Source organism: Eubalaena glacialis, chromosome 18 (genome assembly GCF_028564815.1).
Source record: "Eubalaena glacialis isolate mEubGla1 chromosome 18, mEubGla1.1.hap2.+ XY, whole genome shotgun sequence".
NCBI classification, from domain to species: Eukaryota; Metazoa; Chordata; class Mammalia; order Artiodactyla; family Balaenidae; genus Eubalaena; species Eubalaena glacialis.
The window spans coordinates 53796756-53819705 of NC_083733.1; the positions used below are offsets into that span (position 1 = coordinate 53796756).

The window sequence follows — 22950 nt, forward strand, 5'->3', positions numbered from 1 at the left end:
AGTTTTGGGGTGTACTTTAGGAAAACCTCTCTATCCAAGTTTATTGAGTTATTTTCCTAAAAGTTTTATTTTTTTTCCACAATGGATTTTTTTTAATGTAAATATAAGGCAGGAATCTTTCTTTTTCTACAAGCCAGTTATCACCCAAAACATTGTTTAATTAGGTCAGCATTTCTTCACAGAATTGGACTGTATCTCGGCTTCATATTCCATTCTATTAATCTAATATCTAGTAATGCATAATATTATAAAGTTTTAATAATCATAACTCTGTATAGAAAAATTGTATCATCTGAAAAGATTTACTCCTTTTCAATCCTTATACCTCTTCCCATCTTATTGCATTGGTCCTGGCCTCTAGATTAACTGACTTGTTGTGGTGATATCAAGTAGTATGTCTTATCTCTGACTTTAATGGGAATATTTCCAAAGATTCAGCATTAACTATGATGTTTACTGAAAATTTTGTTGGCTTTTCATTATATTGTTTCTTCTCATAAGAATGTTCTGATGCCTCATATATTTTGAGCTCCTGCTAAAGGCTTTCCTACATTCATAATGTTTTACCCCAGAATGAATTCTCTGATGTGTGGGTGCAAACTCCTACTGAAGGCTTTGCTATATTCAAGGCATTCATATTATCGTTAATGAGTATGAATTTTCTGGTGCCTAATGTGGTGTGATTTCTGGCTGAATGCTTTCCCACATTTGCTACACTGATAATGCTTCTCACCTGTACGTGTTCTCACATGTAAAGCAAGAGTTGAGAATTGAGAGAAAGCTTTTTCGCATTGATTAAATCCATAGGGTTTCTCACCTGTATGACTTCTCATATGTACAGTAAGAGATGAGCTTTGAGAGAAGGCTTTCCCACATACCTTACATTCATAAGGGTTTTCACCTGTATGAATTTTCACATGTACAATAAGTGATGTGATTTGAGAGAAGGATTTTCCATATTTTTTACATTCAAAGGGTTTCTCACCTGTATGAATATTGTGATGTTTAATGAGGTATTGCTTCTGGTTAAAGGCTGTTCCGCATTCATTACATTTGGAGGGTTTCTCTCCAATACGAATTTTCTCATGCTTTGATGAGATTTGATTTGCTGCTTTAGGTTTTCCCACATTCTTTACATGTATAGGATTTTTCTCCATTGTGCATTTTCTGGTGTTTAATGAGGCTTGACTTATGAATTAAAACTTTGTCACAGTCATTACATCCAAACGGTTTCTCTCTAGTATGAATTTTCTGATGGGTAATGAGATTTTCTTTCTGATTGAAAGAAAGGATTTTCCACATTCCTTACATTTGCAGGATTTCTCTCCAAAGTGAGCAATGTGATGCTTAGTGAGGTATTTCTTCTGGCTGAAGTTTTTTCCACATTCATTACATTCAAAGGTTTTCTCTCCCATATGGATTTTCTTATGGTCAGTGATATTTGATTTGTGGCTGTAGGCTTTCACACATTTCTTACATGAATAAGATTTCTTTCTAATATGAATTCTCTGGTGACTTATGAGGTGTGACATCTGAATGGAAGCTTTCTCATATTCATAAGGTTTAAAATTTTCTCACGTTCTATGAAGTTTTGCTTCTGGAAAAAACAGTTCTCCAAATTTGTTACATTCATTGAGTTTCTCCACAGTTTGAATTTTCTCATATTCAATTAGTTTGAATAACTGAAGGCTTTCCAATATTCTTTACATGTACAGGTTTCTTCTGCTGCATTATTTCTCTAGTGACTAATAAGATTAAGCATGTGAATATAAGGATCCTACATGGACAGGGTTTGTAGGCTTTCTCTCCACTGTGTATTCTCAGGTATTTGATGAATTTTATTGCTAAATCCCTGTTTATACAGATTTCACTTAATCGGGGTCACTATAAGGTAAGATAAATTATAATATACTAATTATATTCATAGCATTTCTTTCTTACATAAATTCCTTCATAATATCTTAAGTCTTAATTAAGTTTTCAACTCTTTTCAAGTGAGTCACATTGATACAAGCCTTGTCTTGAAGAAGCTGAAATTCAGAGGATGTCTTTCCGATTCACTTAAATTCACTGCCTTTTTCAAACTGTATTTTCTTGGAGATATCTACAATTTGACTCATGAATCTTTCAGTTGCCTCTCTTATCTGCTTATTAACTTCCAAGATTTCTTCTAAAATGGAATGCAAAGAATAAGCATTAAAAATTAATATGTGAAAATTGTTTAAGATGCTGTTTAGTATGTGGTAAGTATGCAGAAAATGATTATTATTGTAATCATCATCATTACTTAAATTTTTTGTATTATTATTTTATTAATAAAATTTCACATATTTGTTATTATGGGGTAGACGCTTCAGTTTCAGGTCTAAAGAATCACCCAATATGAATGAAATCACAAGTGCTCATATCTACTGGCCCTTAGTTTTGTTTAATTTTTATTGGAGTATAAGTTGCTTTACAATGTTGTGTTAGTTTCTACTGTACAGCAAAGTGAATCAGCTATACGTATACATATATCCCCTCTTCTTTGGATTTCCTTCCCATTTAGGTCACCTCAGAGCACTGAGTAGAGTTCCCTGTGCTATACAGTAGGTTCTCATTAGTTATCTATTTTATACATAGTATCAATAGTGTATATATGTCAATCCCACTATCCCAATTCATGGCCCTTAGTTTTGAGGAGGAAACTCTTACTGAGGAACTTTGGGTAGTACACTGACATTTAATTTGTATGTATAGCTTTGAATGCTTTTAAATTAACCTTCCATAACTCAGAAATCAGCAAAATGAACAGATCTCAAAATGAGTAAGTAACCAATAGGATGAAAGAGTGAGTTAATAAAAAGAGTCTATTTAGAAGACTAGACAGAGGATAGAATGACCAGAGGGATAAACATACAAAGAGGACATAGTGTATTAAACAATTAAAAATTGACATGCATTTATTTTTGCTTCCTCCAGAAACTTCAAGTTATGTAAATGGGAGAGTGGGACAATATAAACTCACAAGAAAAAAAAGAATTGGTATAATTGATGAGTTATGTCAACACATTTTTCAAAGGTGGCAAGCAGAAGCAAGACTGTTAGCTAACAGCAGAACCAAATAGCTCAAATAAAAGTGCACACAGAAAAGAGTGCAATGAAAATAAGCTATAAACAAATCACTACAACAACTCATGGACTGGAGACACCAAATGTCTCAAAAGGTGGTTAAAGCATGGAGCTGAAAAAAGGACTTACAAGTAGTTTCAAACTCAGCACCCCCAACCCCATTTAAGCCAAGTGATTACCACCTGTGGTAGTTCTGAACCATGTCCACAAATTTTTTATACTCTCCCTGGCCCCTGCCTTGAGTGTGGGCTGGACTTAGTGACTCACCTGTAATGAACAGATTATGGTGGAAGTGATGGGATGAGACCTCTGAACCTAGATCATAAAAGGTACTCTGGTCTTTCTTGTATCACTTGCTCTTGGGGTAATCTATTAAGCCAGTCGTTGGGGTAATCTATTAAGCCAGTCGTTAGGGCACTCAGGCAGCCCTGTGGTGAGGCCCAGGTAACAAGGAACTGAAGCTTTCTGACAATAGCCAGCAAGGAACTACTAAAAACCATGTGAATGAGCCATCTACCTTGGAAGCAAATGTTCCAGTCCCAGTCAAGTCTGGCCAGCAGGTTGACTGCAACCTCACAAGAGATCCTGAGCTGGAATCACCCAGCTAAGCTATTTCCAGATTTGTGACCCTCAGAAACTGTTTCAGAGAATAAATATTTGTTGTTTTAAGCTGCTACATTGTAGGGCAATTTGTTATGCAGAAATAGATAATACACTACCACACCATCCTGGCAAAGAATAGAATATTTATTCCCTAGAGAAATTGAATCAGGGAAGCTTTAGACACAAGGATATGAAGAAAAGCAGATGGCAGAGGCACCATGCTGAAATCAGGGGATTAAAAAAATAGTGGAATGTAAATCAACTATACTTTAATAAAAAATTATAATAAAAAATAAATGGGGGACTTCCCTGGTGGCACAATGGTTAAGAATCCGCCTGCCAATGCAGGGGACATGGGTTCCAGCCCTGGTCCAGGAAGATCCCACATGCCGCAGAGCAACTAAGCCGGTGCACCACAATTACTGAGCCTGCACTCTAGAGCCTGCGAGCCACAACTACTGAGCCCGTGTGCCACAACTACTGAAGCCTGCGCACCTAGAGCCTGTGCTCTGCAACAAGAGAAGCCACCAGCACCGCAACGAAGAGTAGCCTCTGCTCGCCGCAACTAGAGAAAGCCCACGCGAAGCAACGAAGGCCCAATGCAGCCAAAAATGAATAAATAAATAAATTTAAATAAATAAATAAATAAAATATAAATGGTGGGACCTCATCACTATTGGACCCTCAAAATTCTGGCAGTCAAGAGGTGAGAAGGCTCTTCTCTGGAGAAACGGAATAGCCTAGGAGAAAAGCTATAATATTAACATTTTGGGGCTGACAAAGAAATGTCTGAAATCTATACTGAAGTTCACAAGTTGACAAGCCCTATCTATCTACCTATTGTTATTACATTAAACCCCCCCCCCACCCCTCTTGAATTCTTTTGGCTGGTCTAATAATTTAATTGACTCAAGACAGATTAACAGGAGAAAAAAAAACCAATTTAATTTATATGCATGAAAGTCTCATAGAAATGGGACCCCTGACAAAGAAACAATTATTTGTGAAGATTTAACAAACGGCCTTGTGCTTGGTGGAGCAGACTAACGAAGCAGTAAAAAAGTTCGTTTATACAGCTTTCTTAGCCTTGAATTCCCTAACTCTGGTGATAAGGATGGTTTTTATTCTCTTGGTATAGGGAGGACAGTTTTACATGGGAGATTTATTTCCTGCTTTCAGGGGAAAGAAGGGGGTCAGAGTGTTTTTTATATCATTTTCCCCCACTAGCTGTTTCTCAAGTAACTTTAATTCAAAACAATCAATATGCCATTGTGGCATTTCTTGGGGTGGCCTGTTTTGAGGCCCAACAACAGTCATCTTTTTAGCGCATTATTAATAAATGATGAATGGACAGTATTAATCAACAAACTAGGAAAAGCCTAGCAATATGTAAATGTAAACCTAGTAATATGAAAGACAGATGAAAACAATAAAAAAAAGAACTAAGGAAATGAATACAGTTAAGGAATAGAAAAATACACACACAGGAAAAAGCCACCCAAAATCCCCCTACAATAGCACCAAGAGGTAAGAGGAGATCTTATATCCAGGAAACAATTAACATGTATATAAAAACTGCTCTTGGAAATTAAAAATAAAATACCTATTATTAAAAATTTAATAGCAGATATGGGAAAGAGTTGTGGAAATCACTCAGTTGTAGGGGGAAAAAAAAGTTAAAAAATAAGGTAATAAAAAATGAGAAAGATAACAGATAAAACCAGGAATTTCAACATCCAGAAAGAGAAGGCTCCAGAAAGAGAGAGGAGAAAACTGAATGGAGGAAAATTTCAGAAAATTTAAGATTTCTAGAAATATAGGTCACGATTCTTCAACATAAAGGGGTCCACTGAATACAATGAACCAAAAAGACTCATACCAGAGCACACCTTTGTGAAGTTTCAGAAAACTAGGTGTGAAGAGAAGCATTTAAGAATGCTTCTAAAGAGAAAGAAGAACAACAAAATACAAATCAAATTGTCATCATACTTTAAGATAAAAACTGTAAGCTAGAAGACAATGGTATAATTCTCTCAAAATTCTAAAGGAAAATTATATCCAACCTAAAATTCCAAACCTAGTTAAGCTATCATCCAAAAGAGGTTAGAATAAAGACGTTTTTAGACTTGTAAGGGCCCCAAAATTTTATTCCAAATTAACCTTTCTCAAGGTGCTAATGGAGGATTTTTAAAAAAAATAAAAATGTGAGACTGAATCAAGAAAAAAAGAAGACATAAGCTCCAGGAAACCAGTAATTCAACATAAGAGGTGAAGGAAATTCCCAAGATGGTCATGTGCTAGTTATTCATTTATTGTGTTTCAGTCCCACACTGAACCTTCTATATGGTTCTCTGTAATGTTGGGATTGGGACTCTGCACACTACATTTCCCAGGCTCCTTTGCCAGCTGGCTTGCTTTTATTTATTCACTGATAAATCGAACATACTCATTAATTAACTCTACAGTGGAGAAATCTTATGGACACCATTTAAACTATAAGTAATAAAACCTGGGGCTTTCCTGGTGGTCCAGTGTTTAAGACTCTGCGCTCCCCATGCAGGGGGCACGGGTTCCATCCCTGGTCCGGGAACTAAGATCCGGGGCGGGGGGGGGGCAGTTAACATTACCAGTAATGGAACATATTGACATTGCGTGTCTCCTGATAAAATAAACCAAGAAGAGCATAGCATCATTTATGGGATTTTCCTCCCCAAAATATGTAAACGATCAGGACACATCAGGTAAACCCAAATTGAAGAACATTATACAAAATAACTAATCTGTACTCTTTGAAAATGTTAAGATTGTGAACAGGTGGAATAAACAGAAAACAAATAGTAAGGTGGCAGATTTAAACCCAAATATTTTAGTAGTTTCACTGTAGAGGAGAGTGTCTATACTTGAGGGTCTGGGACAGATAAAACCAAGCATCTCGTAATAAATTACTTTGCAATCTTCCTTCTTGCTTTAAAAGCATGTTGAATTTGCATTCTAATCCATAGTAAAAGTACCTATTTTAACATAACCCGTTAATGTTGTTTAGCATATAGTAGATTAAAAAAAATTCTGTCAACCTTCAAATAAAATTGATGCCCCATAAAGATACCCTCTTTTATCATTTTACAAAAGCCTAACAGGAGGCTCAGAGGTTAATTTCTGTTACACAGATACAAGCCTGGTCTCCCAAACAGGTGACCCACATTCACATACACACAACACCCAGTCACACCTGCGGTCACAGCTCAGCATCTGCAGCATCCTCTGCCCCGCCCTCTTCCTCACCTGAGTGCGGAGACGCACGCGCGCACACACACTCTTCAAGATCGTGATTTCTTCTCTGTCGCCTCTTCAATACAGTCCAGAAAGAGAAGATTAGGTCCCACCTTCACTCTCACCCTGAGCGCTGCGCGGACCGAGGCCTGGACTCACCCGACTGACAAAGATGAAAAGTGTGTCATCCCCTCTGCATTCCGAGGGCGAACTAGAACCTCCAGAAATCTCCCGGGCCCGGCGGGTTGGGTCACGGGTGCCAGGACCAGCTGAGAAGAATCAGTTCGCTTGCATTCTGGCCGATTGGCTGCTTTTCTGGCTTGAACTACATTTCCCAGAGGCTCTGCGACTCGGAGCTACTTAAGCCGCGAACTTGCGGTCTCGTCTTTTGCTTACGGGCGATAACTGAGCTGCCAGAGATGGGTAGGACTGGCAACTCCAGCAGGTATGCCGGCTCCATCTGCGAACCGCTTGGCGTCCAGCCCTTGCGGTTTTGATTGGTGCGGAGAGGCGGTGGATGAGCGCAAACCTAGCTTCCGCGCTGAGAGGAATCGGGGGCCCGTTTTCAGCCTCTGGACTACATTTCCCAGAGAACTCCGCAGGCCCACGCTATGTCCCGCGGGATTTCGCTGCTGCGTTTCGCAGCGGCGGGGCCGTTGGCTCCGCGGAGTTAGCTGCTGAGGCGCCTTTGGAACCCGGTGCAACTTAGCTACTTTGGACCAGACCGCAACTAGGGAAGGACTAGGGTGAGGAGTTGGGGCCCCGGCCTTTCGTGTCCGGAGCGAGAAGAGAGGAGATCGTGTGTGTGTAATTGTTACAGTGTGTCTTCGCAGTGTGTGATGGTGACAGTATGTGGTGATCACTCTGGGTGATGGAGTGGGGTGCTTGTGACTGTATGTGTTCCCAGAAAGGGTATGTGATTGTTACTGCTTGTGCGCCATTGTGGGGGATGTAGAGGGCAGGTGACTGTGCATTTGGAACTGTGTGTCCCTGTAATGGGTGTGTGATTGTTTGAATGTGTGCAGCACCGTGTGCCTAGGATTTGGAGGTCTGAGACTGTGGTGTCAGGCGCCTGTGACTGTGCAGGTGCAACTAATATGACATTAGTGTGTGGATGCGGGGAGTCCTGTGGCCGTGCGATAGAGACCTTGTGTGTCCCCTAGGTATTTATGTGGGATTATATGTAACCGGGTGACCTTGTATAGCACTATGTGTGCCATGGTGGGTGGGTTGTGATGCTGCAAGTGTGGCTTCACCACTCCATACCTAGGAGTCATTTGTGAGCCCATGATAGATTCTAGCTCGTTTCCTGTAACTGCATTGGGCTGGATTCTTCAGTCTTCCCTGACCTTCCTCTGTATGTGTGTGTGGGTGGAGAGGGGCTGGAGAAAGTGTGGGATCCCAAGAAAAGCTAAGTGTCCCATCAGTTTCTTCTTTTTTCCTCAGTTACCTCACTAAGAGGAAAGAATGGTTTTTGAACATCCAAAGGCCAAGATCAAAGTGCTTTGGGATTTTTTCTTTCTTCCCTGAAATCTTTGTTTTTCAAGGCATATATTTTTTTCCTCTTCTGACAATTCCTGACTACCAAAAGCCCATTCAAGAGACCTTGTCCTTAGTACTTCCCATTTGGATACATAATGGAGGCCTTGGGGTTAGACCCAGAGACCCAGTTTCCTGTATGTCCCCTCCGTCTTAGTATTAATTTGGCAGTTTCTCCTGTGTGCCATATCTCCTCTAAGATCTCTGCTGGCCTAGTGAGGCAAATACAAGAGGCTTCATCATAACAACTGAATTGTTGAAAATAAGATGAGTGCATATGTGGCACACACCACACCACACACCAAGCAAAAGCCATGCAATTTATGGGTTGGTTTTGTTTAGTCTCAGTCCAAACAGGTGATAAGATCTTTCACTTTGCCGATATTTTTGGAGTAGGAATGACATGGGGACTTGATCAAAGAGTTCTATACCAATAGGACAAGGGATTTGCCAGGTAATTTGTGAGTAAATACTTGGACCAGTTTCCAGGTCTATTTTGAATTAAATTCTCAAATGGTCCTCGTTGGAGTTCTCAATCTGGAATCCATGGACTCCATCACCAGATATCTAAAGGGAAGGAGGACTGGAATGAAATTCACTAAGGGTTACAAAAATGGTGGAACCACGGATAGATCTAAAAGCAGAGACTATAACACTTTGGGACAACCTTTGAGATAATAAAATCCAAAATTACTTTTCACAAGTAGGGACATTTTAAGTAAATCCCAATATAAGGTGGCATTTTATGCATAAAACATAAAAATATGTTTGAGATAGAACATACCCATTTTCATTATTATGACTAACATTAAGCAATTTAAAATAAATAGAAGGACTTCCCTGGTGGCGCAGTGGTTAAGAATCCGCCTGCCAATGCAGGGGACACGGGTTCGAGCCCTGGTCTGGGAAGATCCCACATGCTGCGGAGCAACTAAGCCCGTGCGCCACAGCTACTGAAGCCCGCATGCCTAGAGCCCGTGCTCCGCAACAAGAGAAGCCACTGCAGTGAGAAGCCCGTGCTCTGCAACAAGAGAAGCCACTGCAATGAGAAGCCCGTGCACCACAACGAAGAGTAGCCCCCGCTCGCTGCAACTAGAGAAAGCCCGCGCACAGCAACGAAGACCCAACGCAGCCAAATATAAATAAATAAAATTTAAAAATAAAATAAATAGAAAGTACTCAAGAAATTGTTATAGTTAAATCTCCTCCCTAATTTTTTAGGAACAGAAGTTATTTGTTAAAGGGCCAAAGGAATGTGAGGTCCTCAGAATGAAGAAGCTTTAGAGCTGTCAATTGAAGCTCAGTAAATATCAAACCAATTCTTAGCTAGAGTCAAGCTCTTCAGAAGCTCCCTGGAGATTCACATGAAAGAAAATAGATGTCTTAAAGGGAAGATTATGAATAATAGGGGAAACTATTCTCAATTAGTAGAACTATGTTTCCTTACTCATCTATTATCACATCCTTGAAGAAGTTCCTCTGGACAGGATTTATCCATTTGTCCTCCACAGCCACTCATGGATTTGACCACATCCATGAATACTTCCTTCTTCTGAAATGACAAAAACCTTTTTCTTCTCCAGAGGCCTGTGCCCCCATAGTGCCCTGGTGGGGGTGGCCATGAAGGGGCAAAGAGGGGATATAAGGTGATCAAAACATTGTAGGCGGACAGCATGTATCGAATTGCTTAGGCAATGCTGGACATTTTAAACTTCACATAGCACTTAATTAGATTATCAAACATCCACAGTTTGGAATTCTAGCTAGACTTAATTTATTATTGGGAGCAAGGGGGGGCAGTTCCAGATAGTGGAGAGAAAGGTGATAGGCCTGTGCCCAGCTGAGTGAGGGCGACTCAGAACTTGAAAGCCTTGCATGTAAAAGTTCAGCTGGTCCGCATCTAGGCCACCCGCATCTCTCCTTTGATGTTGCAACAGCCTATTAACTGATCCCCCTACTTCTTTCATTGCCTGCCTAACATTCCTTCTTAACACAGCGGCCAGGGTGATTCTTCCAAAATGTAGGTCATCACTCCCTGGCTTAAAACTTTCCGTGGCTGCCCATCTCACTCAGAGTAAAAACCAAAGTTTCTACAATGGCTTACACAGCCCAATGTAATCTGGCTCTCGGCTGCCTCTCTGACTTGATTTTCTATATATTTTTAGGTAACTTAATTCTGCCCCCTCTGCTTTTGAACTTGCCGATTCCCCTGCCTGGCATTTTCTTGCTCCTGATATCTGCATCACTTACTCTTTCACTTCTTCAAGACTTTGCTCACCTGTCACCAAATTGGAAAAGCCTTCTTTGACCACCCTACATAGAATAGCATCTCAACCAGTGCACTTCCTATCTCCCTTATACTGTTTTATTTTTTCATAGCTCTTATTACCATTTTTAAACAGATATAATTGACGTAAAACATATTAGTTTCAGGTGTAAAACATAATGATTCAATATATGTATGTATTATGAAATGATCACCTCAGAAAGTCTAGTTAACATCCATCACTCCAGATAGTTACAGACTTTTTTCTTGTGATGGGAACTTTTAAGACCTAATCTCTTAGCAACTTTCAATATATAATATAATATTATTAACTATAGTCACCATGTTGTACATTACATCCCCAGGACTTATTTACTTTATAACTGGAAGTTTGTACCTTCTGACCACCTTCACCCATTTTTGCTGCCCCCGCCCCACCTCTGGCAACCACCAATCTAGTCTCTGCATCTATGAATTTGGTTTTTTGTTTTGTTTTGTTTTTAGATTCCACATATAAGTGAGATCATATGGTATTTATCTTTCTGTCTTACTTCACTTAGCGTAATGCCCTCAAGGTCCATCCATGTTGTTGCAAATGGCGAAATTTCATTCTTTTTTATGGCTGAATAACATTCCAGTGTGTGTGTGTGTGTGTGTGTGTGTGTGTATCACAATTTCTTTATCCATTGATTCACTGATGGACACTTAGGTTGCCTCCATGTCTTGGCTATTGTAAGTAATGCTGCTATGAACATGTGGATGCATGTATCTTTTCAAGTTAGTGTTTCTGTTTTCTTCAAATAAATACCCAGAAGTGGAATTGCTTGATCATATGGTAATTTAAAAAAAACCTTTTTGAGGAACCTCCATACTGTTTTCCATAATGGCTGTGCCAATTTACATTCTCATCAATGATGCACAAGGGCTCCCTTTCCTCCACATCCTCACCAACACTTGTTGTTTGTTGTTTTTTTAACAGTAGCCATTCTAATAGGTGTGTGAGGTGAAATCTCATTTTTTTTTAATAAAGCATTTTTAAAAAATTTTATTTATTTATTTATTTATTTTGGCTGTGCTGGGTCTTCATTGCTGCGCACGGGCTTTCTCTAGTTGCAGCGAGCGGGGGCTACTCTTCATTGCGGTGTGCGGGCTTCTCATTGCAGTGGCTTCTCTTGTTACGGAGCACAGGCTCTAGGCACATAGGCTTCAGTAGTTGTGGCACGCAGGCTCAGCAGTTGTGGCTCGCGGGCTCTAGAGCACAGGCTCAGTAGTTGTGGTGCACGGGCTTAGTTGCTCTGCGGCATGTGGGATCTTCCCGGACCAGGGCTCAAACCCGTGTCCCCTGCTTTGACAGGCGGATTCTTAAACACTGCCACCAGGGAAGTCCCAACATTTCTTTTCTTTATCTAGAGACTTCCTTGCCCAACTGAGCTTCATCTATGAACCCATCTCAGGTCCTCCCATTCTGTCAGGGAGTGAGTGATGGCACCCAGCAGCAGGGTCTTGTCCCTTAGTATCCCATTCTTTTCTTTTTTCTTTTTTTTCTTTATTGAAGTATAGTTGATGTACAATATGATATGTTACAGGTGTACAACATGATTCACAATTTTTAAAGGTTATACTCCATTTATAGTTATTAATATTGGCTATATTTCCTGTGTTGTACAATATAGCCTTGTAGCTTATTTTACACATAATAGTTTGTACCTCTTAATTCCCTACCCCTGTATTATCCTTCCTCCCTTCCCTCTCCCCCACTGATAACCACTAATTTGTTCTCTATATCTGTAAGTCTGCTTCTTTTTTTTTATTATATTCACTAGTTTGCTGTATTTTTTAGATTCCACATATGAGTGATATCCTACAGTATTTGTCTTTCTCTGTCCGACTTATTTCACTTAGCATAATACCCTCCAAGTCCATCTATGTTGTTGCAAATGGTAAGATTTCATTCTTTTTTATGGCTGAGTAGTATTCCATTGTGTGTGTGTGTGTGTGTGTGTGTGTGTGTGTATGTCCATTGACAGATGAATGGATAAAGAAGATGTGGTATGTGTATATATGTATATAATAGTGTTGCTATGAACACTGGGGTACATGTATATTTTCGAATTAGAGTTTTCATCTTTTCCAGATATATGCCCAGGAGTGGGACTGCTGGATCATATGGCCACTCTATTTTTAGTTTTTTGAGGAACCTCCATACTGTTTTCCATAGTGGCTGTACCAGTTTACATTCCCACCAACAATGTAGGAGGGTTCCCTTTTCTCCACACCCTCTCCAGCATTTGTTATTTGTAGATTTTTAAAATTATGCTGTGAGGTGATTCCTCATTGTAGTTTTGATTTGCATTTCTCTAATAATTAGCAATGTTGAGTATCTTTTCATGTGCCCGTTGGCCATCTGTATGTCTTCTTTGGAGAAATGTCTATTTAGGTCTTCTGTCCATTTTTTGACTGGGTTTTTTGTTGTTGTTGTTGTTGTTGTTGAGTTGTGTGAGCTGTTTGTATATTTTGGAAATTAAGCCCTTGTTGGTTGCATCATTTGCAAATATTTTCTCCCAGTCTGTACGCTGTTTTTTTAATTTAGTTTGTGGTTCCTTTACCGTACAAAAACTTATAAGTTTGATTAGGTCCCATTTATTTATTTTTGCTTTTATTTTTATTGCCTTGGGAGACTGACCTAAGAAAACATTGGTACAATTTATGTCAGAGAATGTTTTGCCTGTGTTCTCTTCTAGGAGTTTTACGGTGTCCCGTCTTATATTTAAGACTTAGCCATTTTGTATCTCATTGTGGTTTTGATTTGCATTTCCCCTATGGTTAGCCGATGTTGAGCATCTTTTCATGTGCCTGTTGGTCATCTTCACGTCTTTGGAAAAATGTCTATTCAGTTCTTCTGCCCATTTTTTAATCGGCTTTTTTTTTTTTTAAATGTTGAGTTCTATGAGCTGTTTATATATTTTGGATATTTACTCCTTATTGCTCATATCATTTGCAAATATTTTCTCCCATTCCGTAGGTTGTCTTTTCGTTTTGTCGATGGTTTCCTTTGCTGTGCAAAAGCTTTTAAATTTAATTAGGTCACATTTGTTTATCTTGCTTTTATTTCTTTTGCTTTAGGAGACAGATCCAAAAAATACTGCTCTGATTTATGTCAAAGAGCATTCTGCCTCTGTTTTCCTCTAGGAGTTTTATGGTTTCTGGTCTTACATTTAGGTCTTAATCCATTTTGAGTTTATATTTGTAAATGGTATAGGAGAATGTTCTAAATTCATTCTTTTACATGGAGCTGTTCAGTTTTCCCATCACCATTTGTTGAAGAGACTGTCTTTTCTCCATTGTATATTCTTGCCTCCTTTGTTGTAGATTAATTGACCATAAATGTGTGCGCTCTTTTTTCTCTTCTAGCATCCCACTCTTTTCTAACAGTGTTCCCATTTGTGTGCAGTGCTCTATGATGGAGCCTAAATACATTCCACTGGGCCTCCCATATCAGAATTGTGGGTTTTTTTTTTTTCAGATTCAGAATTGTGGTTTAATGAAGTGGAAATGATTGTTGAATGGGATAACTCATCTTCACAGGCCTGTTTATTTTTCGTTAATTTTTGAGTTCCCTTTTAAAAAAAAATATGAAGTATTTCTTACCACAGAAAAATAATAGAACACTCATGTACTTAACACATAGAATAGGAAGGCCTATTGAAGACCCTTTTGTACCCTGCCCTCCCTCTCAAAGTGTAACCTGTAAAGAAAATTTTGTAGTCATCATTCTCTTGCTTTTCACAATTGTTTTGCTATTTATCCCTAAACAATATACTGTTAGCTTTTCTATAGTTTTGAACTTTTTAACAAGTAAGACTAGCCAGATGCATAAGTTTCTGAGAACTTTAGACTTTCAAAGCTGTAAAGGAACTTAGAGATCTTGTTCAATCTCAATATCCAAAATAATGGAATGGTTATGTCTTGCCTTCCTAAGATGAAAGATACATCCAGTTAAAAAGAGTTTATTAAAGAACTTGCATTATAAGGAAAAATACTTATGATACGTTCTGAAAATGATGATTCTTAGTATTTGGTGTACACTTTAATTAGATCAAAGTCCTATTATGTGCAATAGAGGTTTTGCTTGTTTGTTTGGTAAATATTTTAGAGAGATTCTGACTTTTTCCTTTAAGAAGTAAGAAAAAAAAAAAGGGAAAGGAGGAGCTCATATTTAAGAGTTTATTGTAAGTAGTAATTAGCATGTCAGATGTTCACTATACAGTTCTTTCAACTTTCTGTATGTTTGAAAATTTCCACAATAAAAATATTGGTAAGTCAGGGATGATCATTAAAACAAATAGTAATTTTCCAGGGCTACAGGTTGCTATGTGTTTTTCTACTCTATTTCATTATTTGGGAAACTGTAAATAAATGTGTGTTTTGTTCATTCCTAGCCCTAGCCGTGGGATAATGGGAATGTCTCACTGTATGATGGAGGTTTGTCTACAGCAATAGGAATATTCAAGGAGATGGAGGCACTTTGTTCTAATTACACTAATTTTTTTACTCTGCCCTATCTTTGGCTTAGCCCATTTGATCAGTGTATTTTCTCCATCCCTCAGTGTCCTTTTCCATCTCTTCTTTCATCTGAAAAACATTTCCTTTAATTTTAACAGGACTACATGGTTTTGTCATTTTAGGGGTTGGTGATGTTCAGGGATGTGGCTGTAGACTTCTCTCAGGAGGAGTGGGAATGCCTGGACTCTACTCAGAGGGATTTATATAGAGATGTAATGATGGAGAATTACAGCAACCTGGTCTTACTAGGTAAGGATTTCTTTTATTTATTTATTTATTTATTTAATTTACTTTTGGCTGCACTGGGTCTTCGTTGCTGTGTTGTGGGCTCTCTCTAGTGGCGAGCGGGGGCTACTCTTCGTTGTGGTGCACGGGCTTCTCATTGCGGTGGCTTCTCTTGTTGCGGAGCATGGGCTCTAGGTGCGCAGGCTTCAGTAGTTGTGGCACGCAGCCTCAGTAGTTGTGGCACGCAGGCTCAGTAGTTGTGGCACACGGGCTCTAGAGCACAGGCTCAGTATTTATGGTGCACAGGCTTAGCTGCTCCATGGCATGTGGAATCTTCCCAGACCAGGGATCGAACCTGTGTCCCCTGCATTGGCAGGTGGATTCTCAACCACTGTGCCACCAGGGAAGCCCTAGGTAAGGATTTCTATTCCCAAATAACTTGTGAATTTTGGGTGTATTTTCAGTTGTCTGGGTGGATTTCTACCTATTTCCTTGGGAATTATTTTGTACATTGTAGATTCGGAGATGAGCAGCACTTTGTGGTACCTTTATCTTCTCCTTGCTTTACACCTTCCTCTTGTCCTTCATGTTGTTGCCTGTTTTCTTGAGGACTGGGTTTGAATTCAGGAGCAGCATGATTATGTCTTCTTATTTTTTCTTACAAACAGGGCTCTCTATTCCTAAGCCTGATGTGATTTTCTTATTAGAGCAAGGGAAAGAGCCCTGGATGGTTTCAAGGAACATGGTGGGAGGATGGTGCCCAGGTGAGTAGATTGAACAGGTAGGGAAAGGCACTGCAGTTAAGAACCCAGCTGGTGGGACTTCTTTGGTGGTCCAGTGGGTAAGACTCCGTTCTCCCAACGCAGGGGGCCTGGGTTCGATCCCTGGTTGGGGAGTTAGATCCTGCATGCATGCCGCAGCCAAGAAGTCTGCATGCCGCAACTAAAAATCTTGCATGCTGCAACTAAAGATCCTGCATGCCGCCAAGAAGATCCTATATGCCGCAACTAAGACCCGGCGCAGCCAAAATAAATAAGTACATATTAAAAAAAAAAAAAAGAACCCAGCTGGGGAGGGAGGCAGCACCTTAAAGGTATAGATTGAGGAATCTCTTCCTTGAAGGCCCATCCAAGGGTTGTGAAGAAAAGCCCTAAAACACGTGGAAAAAAGTAAAAAGTCCTTCCCTTTTACCCCCACCTTTACTCTCTGTGCTATTCATCTGTCATAATTCCCTCCCATTTCAAAGCTCTTTTTCTTTAAGAGCCATTTTATATCATATAACTTAGATCCACTTCTTTCCCTTTTTTAAACTCATGTGTTTTTTTGTTTTTTGTTTTTTTTTAATATTTATTTTTGGCTGTGTTAGGTCTTCATTTCTGTGCGAGGGCTTTCTCCAGTTGTGGCAAGTGGGGGCCACTCTTCATCGCGGTGCGCGGGCCTCCCACTATCGCGGCCTCTCTCGTTGCGGAGCACAGGCTCCAGACGCGCAGGCTCAGTAGTTGTGGCTCACGGGCCTGGTCGCTCCGCGGCATATGGGATCCTCCCAGACCAGGGCTCGAACCCGTGCCCCCTGCACTAGCAGGCAGATTCTCAACCACTGCGCCACCAGGGAAGCCCCTAAACTCATGTGTTTTTAAAAAAATCTTCTGAAATGCATTTTTAAGCCCTACTGTTCATTTTTCCTACTGATCTTTGAATTTTTTTTCCCTCTGACTAGTTTTGCTTTGATGCAGCAATTCTGTACATTAACGGATATTCATTTACTTTTAGTCAACATTTATTGACTTAAAATAGTGTTCTAATTGTAGGATAGAGATGATTTTAATTTTTTTCACAGAACATTACAAACGTGTTTAAATTTTTTTTTTTTTTTACTTTATTACAGACAGAGGAATGGACATCCCATGAATTCATGCCCTAGCTTCAGCAGTTATTAACATGTTTTCGATCTTATTTCATCTATCCTCATTGACCTCTGCATCCCCCACCCTTGAAGTATTTTAAAGCAAGTCCCAGATATCATACGTTTAAATACTATTAAATATATAAGTTGCTTTTTACAGTTTCTTCTATTTAAAATTACTACTCTGATGCATCTTTATTTAGATGGATATTTTCATATTTGATGATCAGATATGAGATTCCTGGGCCAAAAAATTTAAACCCTTTAAAGCTCCTGATATTCTAGCACAGAAATGCATGATCCAGGGTTAATTACAGATTTTTTACCCATATTCTGATGTTAGGGCCTGGCATTTTCTTTGAAAACGGGTTCCCTATTTGGAGTTCTGCCTTATTTTTCATACATATTAAACCCATAAGGCGTGAATCACAATTTAAGCTTTCAGTTTTTTACATGAAGGGACAACATAAAGATTCTTGCAACCGGTGTGAATAGAGAATCTTCTAGGGCTGTGCTGTCCATACGGTAGCCACTAGCTACATGTGGCTATTTAAGATAAACTTTATAAAGTAATTAAAATTAGATAAAAAATTTAATTCTACAGATGCACTAGCCATGTTTCATGTGCTCAGTAATCACATGTGGCTACTGGCTACCATATTGGACAGTGCAGATTCAGAGCATTTCCAGCTTTTCAGAAAGTCCTGTTCCATTTCTATCATTCTAGACAGTTCCTCTCTTCTGCACAAGGTTTTCACTATTGATTTCTCTCCATATAATTCAAGAGCAATTTTTTTTTGTGACTAGCCTGTATAAAGTCTTCCCGGAACATTCTACTTATTTTTGTGTGTTTCAAAAACCTCTTTTTACTAGGTAAGGTAATGATATAAAAAAGAATATATGTAAATTTTAAAGCCTAACAACAAAAAAAAATCTGTGACCCTGCCATACATCTCAAGAACTAGCATACTTCACAATGCCACTGCACCTAACTCGAGCTCATTTTTTATTCTGTTTTACTGCTCCCGCAACGTCCCCGTAGCACCTAATCTGATTTTTGTGCTTATTCTTCCTTTGACCCTTTTATGTGATTTAATAATTTTAGTACCCATAAGCAATGGATTTGGATTTTTTGTTATTGAATATTATAAAAATGGTTTCATGCTATATGGAGCTTTCTCTAACCCAATTTTTTTTTCATCCATGTCTTTGCATGTGGCTGTGGTTCATTAATTTTCATTGTAGTCTACTATTATCCCATTATGTGCCACATATGTATCACAATTTATGTGTCTGTTCTCTGGGTCAGTGGAATTTGGGTTCTTTTGAACTAAATTGCTATGAATATTCTTGTAAATCTCTATTGTTGCTCATGTGTATGAATTTCTCTAGGATATATACCTAGAAGTGGAATTTCTAGTTCATAGGGTATATAAATGTTCAATTTTTCAAGATAATGGCAAATTCTTTTTGAAAGTAACTGTACCACTCTGCTCTTCCAGTACCAGAGTTTTCTTTGATGCATTTCCTCATTTACACTTAGAATTTATAATCACACATTATAATTTGTGCCAATGCAGTTGCCCAGAGTTAGTGAAACACAAGGTTAGGGCACAGTCCTCCAGATTGCCAAATTTGCCCAAGACTTCTGGCACAAGACTTCTGGCACCATCTGAAAGTTTAGGAGTCCACAGGGTCAACCTCATTTCAGATCAGCTGGCTACAAATTCGGGGATCTTTGTGGACTCCCTCAAATTTTATAATTCACGAGAATAACTCACAGAACTCAGGAAAGCACTATACTTATAATTAGTTTTATTACAGCATAAGAATACCAGCAAAAGGATTAGAACCAGCCAAAGGAAGACACACATAGGGTAGAATCTGAGAGGGTTCCCAAATGCAAAGGTTCCATGTCCTCAGGGATGCTTAGCCCTCACATCATTGATGTGACAATACGCATGGAATATTGCTAACCTAGGATGCTCACCTGAGTTTCAGTGTGCAAAGTTTTTATCAAGGCTTTATTACATAGGCATGGTTGAGTTATCACCCATGTGGTTGAACTTGGCCTCCAGCTCCCTACCCTTCTATGGAGGCTGATTTCACCTGGCCCAAAGACCCAGCTCTCTAAATATATGGTTCATCTTTCTGGCATGGGCAGCTGCCACCAGGAGTAGGTGTAGTCCAAGGGGTTCACTATGAGTAACAGAGACACTCCTATCACTTGAGAAATTCCAAGGCTTTAGAGGTTACCTCTCAGGAACCAGGACAGAGGCCAGACCTCTCTTTAGGGAAAGTTAATTCTTCACTATACAATAGTGAATGTAAAGTTCTACATTTTCCTAGTTTTTATCCACTAGGTTAAATGTTTTTTAAAAAATGTATATTTGTTATTTATACTTTCTTTTTATGTAAAATTTTGCCATCTTTTCCACTAGATTGTTTAGGTTTATTTTCTTAATAATTAATTAATTTGCAGGAGTTATTTATTTACTTACTTAAAATTGTGTTAAAACAATGAATAACAAGTGTGTTCCATTTTAACCTTTTTTGAGTGTAAATTCAGTGGCATTAAGTACATTCACATTCTCTTGCAACCATCACTGTATTCATTTCCACAACTTTTTCATCTTCCCAGAATGAAACTATGTACTCATTAAATAATAACTCCCAATTCCTCTTCCCCACCAGGGCCTGGCAACCACCATTCTACTTTCCATCTTTATGAATTTCACTATTCTAGATATCTCATATGAGTTGAATCATACAATGTTTGTCTTTTTGTGTATGGCTTATTTCACTTAGTACAATGTCCTCAAGTTTCATCCATGTTCTGGCATGTGTCAGAATTTCCTTTTTAAGGCTGAATTCTGTTGTATGTATTTACCACATTTTGTTTATCGATTCATCCATCAGCAGACATTTGGGTTGCTTCCATCTTTTGGCTATTGTGAATAATACTTCTAGGAACATGGGTGTACAAATACCTGTTTGAGTCCCTGCTTTCAAGTGTTTGGGTATATACCCAGAAGTGAAATTGCTGGATCATATGGTAATTGTCTGTTTAATTTTGTGTATACACACACACACACACACATTTTCTTTATCCATTCATCCATTGATGAACACTTAGGCTGTTTCCATGTCTTGGTTAATGCTGCGGTGAATGTGGGGGTACATATATCTTTTCAAATTAGTGTTTTCATTTTCTTTGGAAAAATACCCAGAAGAAGAATTGTTGGATCATATGTAGTTATATTTTTAATTTTTTGAGGAACCTCCATACTGTTTTCCACAGTGGCTGCATCAATTTACATTCCCATCAATAATGACAAGGGCTCCCTTTTCTCTACATCCTTGACAACACTTGTTATATTCTTTTTGATAATGGCCATTCTAACAGGTGTGAAATGATATCTCATTGTGCGTTTTTTTTGGCCCGTCTCACAGCTTGCGGGATCTTAGTTCCCAGATCAGGGATTGAACCGGGCCCCGGCAGTGAAAGTGCCAGGTCCTAACCACTGGACTGCCAGGAAATTCCCCACTGTGGTTTTGATTTGCATTTCCCTGATGCTTAGTGATGTTGAGTATCTTTTCATTTACCTGTTGGCCATCTGTATGTCGTTGGAAAAATGTCTATTCAGATCTTCTACCCATTTTAAAAAAGAAAAATTTATTTATTATTTTTATTTTTGGCTGCGTCAGGTCTTAATTGCAGCACGTGGGATCTTCACTGCAGCGCGCCGGCTCTGCGTTGTGGCACTCGGGCTTGTCTCTAGTTGTGGCTCGTGGGCTCCAGAGCGTCTGGGCTCTGTAGTTGAGGCACGTGGGCTTTCTAGTTGTGGCTCGCGTGTTCAGTAGTTGAGGCATGCGGGCTCAGTAGCCCCGTGGCATGTGGGATCTTAGTTCCCTGATCACGGGTTCCCTGATTGAACCCTCATCCCCTGGATTGGAAGGTGGATTCTTAACCACTGGACCACCAGGGAAGTCCCTCTTCTGCCCATTTTTAAATCAGACTTATTTATTTATTTATTTTACTATTGAGTTGTATGAGTTCTTTATGTATTGAGATTTTGGATATTAACCCCAGATATATGATTTCCATATTTTCTTCCATTCAGTAGGTTGCCTTTTCATTTTGTTGACGGTTTCCTTTGCTGTGCAGAAACTTTTTTTTTGATGTAGTCCCACTTGTTTATTTTTGCTTTTGTTGCTTTTGGTGTCATTGGCTCTGCCATTTAATAGCTGTGTGACTTTTGGCAATTCACTTATCCTCTCTGGGCTTCTACTTTCTCATTTGTAAATATAGATAGTAGTGATACCTACTTATAGGATTCTTGTGAGGATTAAATGAGTTCAAATATGTATAAAGCAGTTAGAATAGTGCCTGGCCCATGGCAAGCAGTTTGTTAGCTATTATTTTCTCTTTTCTTTTAGTTCTTATTCTTGAAATTTCATCATACCTAATTAACTTAAAGTGTAAATCAGTATCTTTATTATAGTCTTCTCAAGTAATATAAAGATTTTTAAATGTTATAATTCCACTCCCCCATCTTCTGACTCATATGCTATTATTATTCAGAATTTTAATGTTATTAGTTAAACATTATTATTATTTCATTACATTAATTGTAAACAATTATTGCTTACATTTTTCAAAGTCTTACTTTACACTTTCTTCTTAGTTCTTCTTTCTGGGGTCATTTTCATTTTTTCTAAAGTACATCCTTAGAAGTTTCTTTCTGTTCATGATAAATTCTTGCAGTTCTATACATCTGAAAATGATCAAAATGAACAGAATTGACTTAACCATGAACAGAAAGAAACTTCTAAGGATGTGCTTTAGAAAAAAATGAAAATGATCCCAGAAAGAAAAATTCATCAGTTCTGAATAAAAAAAGCTATTACATCTTTGAATATAGTTTCAACCCTGTTCTTTTTTAGAAGACCGATAAGATCTTTGTCCTTTCTTCATGACTCTTAACTTTGCTTTCATATTTCTAGTCTCTTTTCCTCTATATAGTATGTGATACAGAATTTCTCCAGATAAGTCATCTAGTCACTGATTCTCTCATGAGTTGTATCTGATTTGCTACTTAATCTGTCCAGTGAGATTTTGTTGTTGATTCCTTTCCTTCCCTTTCTCATAGTTTATATGCTAAAGAAACTGGATCATCTGTCCTGTTATTTAACTTGTACCTCTCTCCCCTTTATTCCCTATAAACAAACTGTATTAGTATTGTGCGTTTTATCAGGAAGCATTTAATGTCAATTTGTTTCTCTTTCTGTGGTGTTAACAGCCATTTCAGCCTCTAAAAATTACCAAAGAATTAAAAAATTGTTATTATAAACTCATAGATTTAAAAAAAATATTTGGTATTTCATCAGTTATTACATTACAGTTATTATTCTTAAATATATGCTCAAATTGTCCTTTATTTGACCAGTGGGAGTCTCTTCAGATTCG

General features: G+C 38.6%; 1 protein-coding gene and 1 pseudogene across 1 annotated transcript in view; one reads left to right on the forward strand and one right to left on the reverse strand.

Annotated features, from left to right (window-relative positions):
* Positions 1-644: 644 nt before the first annotated feature.
* On the reverse strand, positions 645-1532 carry LOC133077659 (zinc finger protein OZF-like; annotated as a pseudogene).
* A 6158-nt stretch (positions 1533-7690) lies between these two features.
* The window catches only part of ZFP82 (ZFP82 zinc finger protein), a 29198-nt gene continuing 13938 nt past the window's right edge, over positions 7691-22950 (forward strand). Inside the window, exons 1-3 of the mRNA XM_061172447.1 lie at positions 7691-7730; positions 15475-15601; positions 16246-16341. Of these exons, the coding sequence (XP_061028430.1) occupies positions 15484-15601; positions 16246-16341 (214 nt within the window). The 5' untranslated portion in view covers positions 7691-7730; positions 15475-15483. The remainder of the gene's footprint in view (positions 7731-15474; positions 15602-16245; positions 16342-22950) is intronic.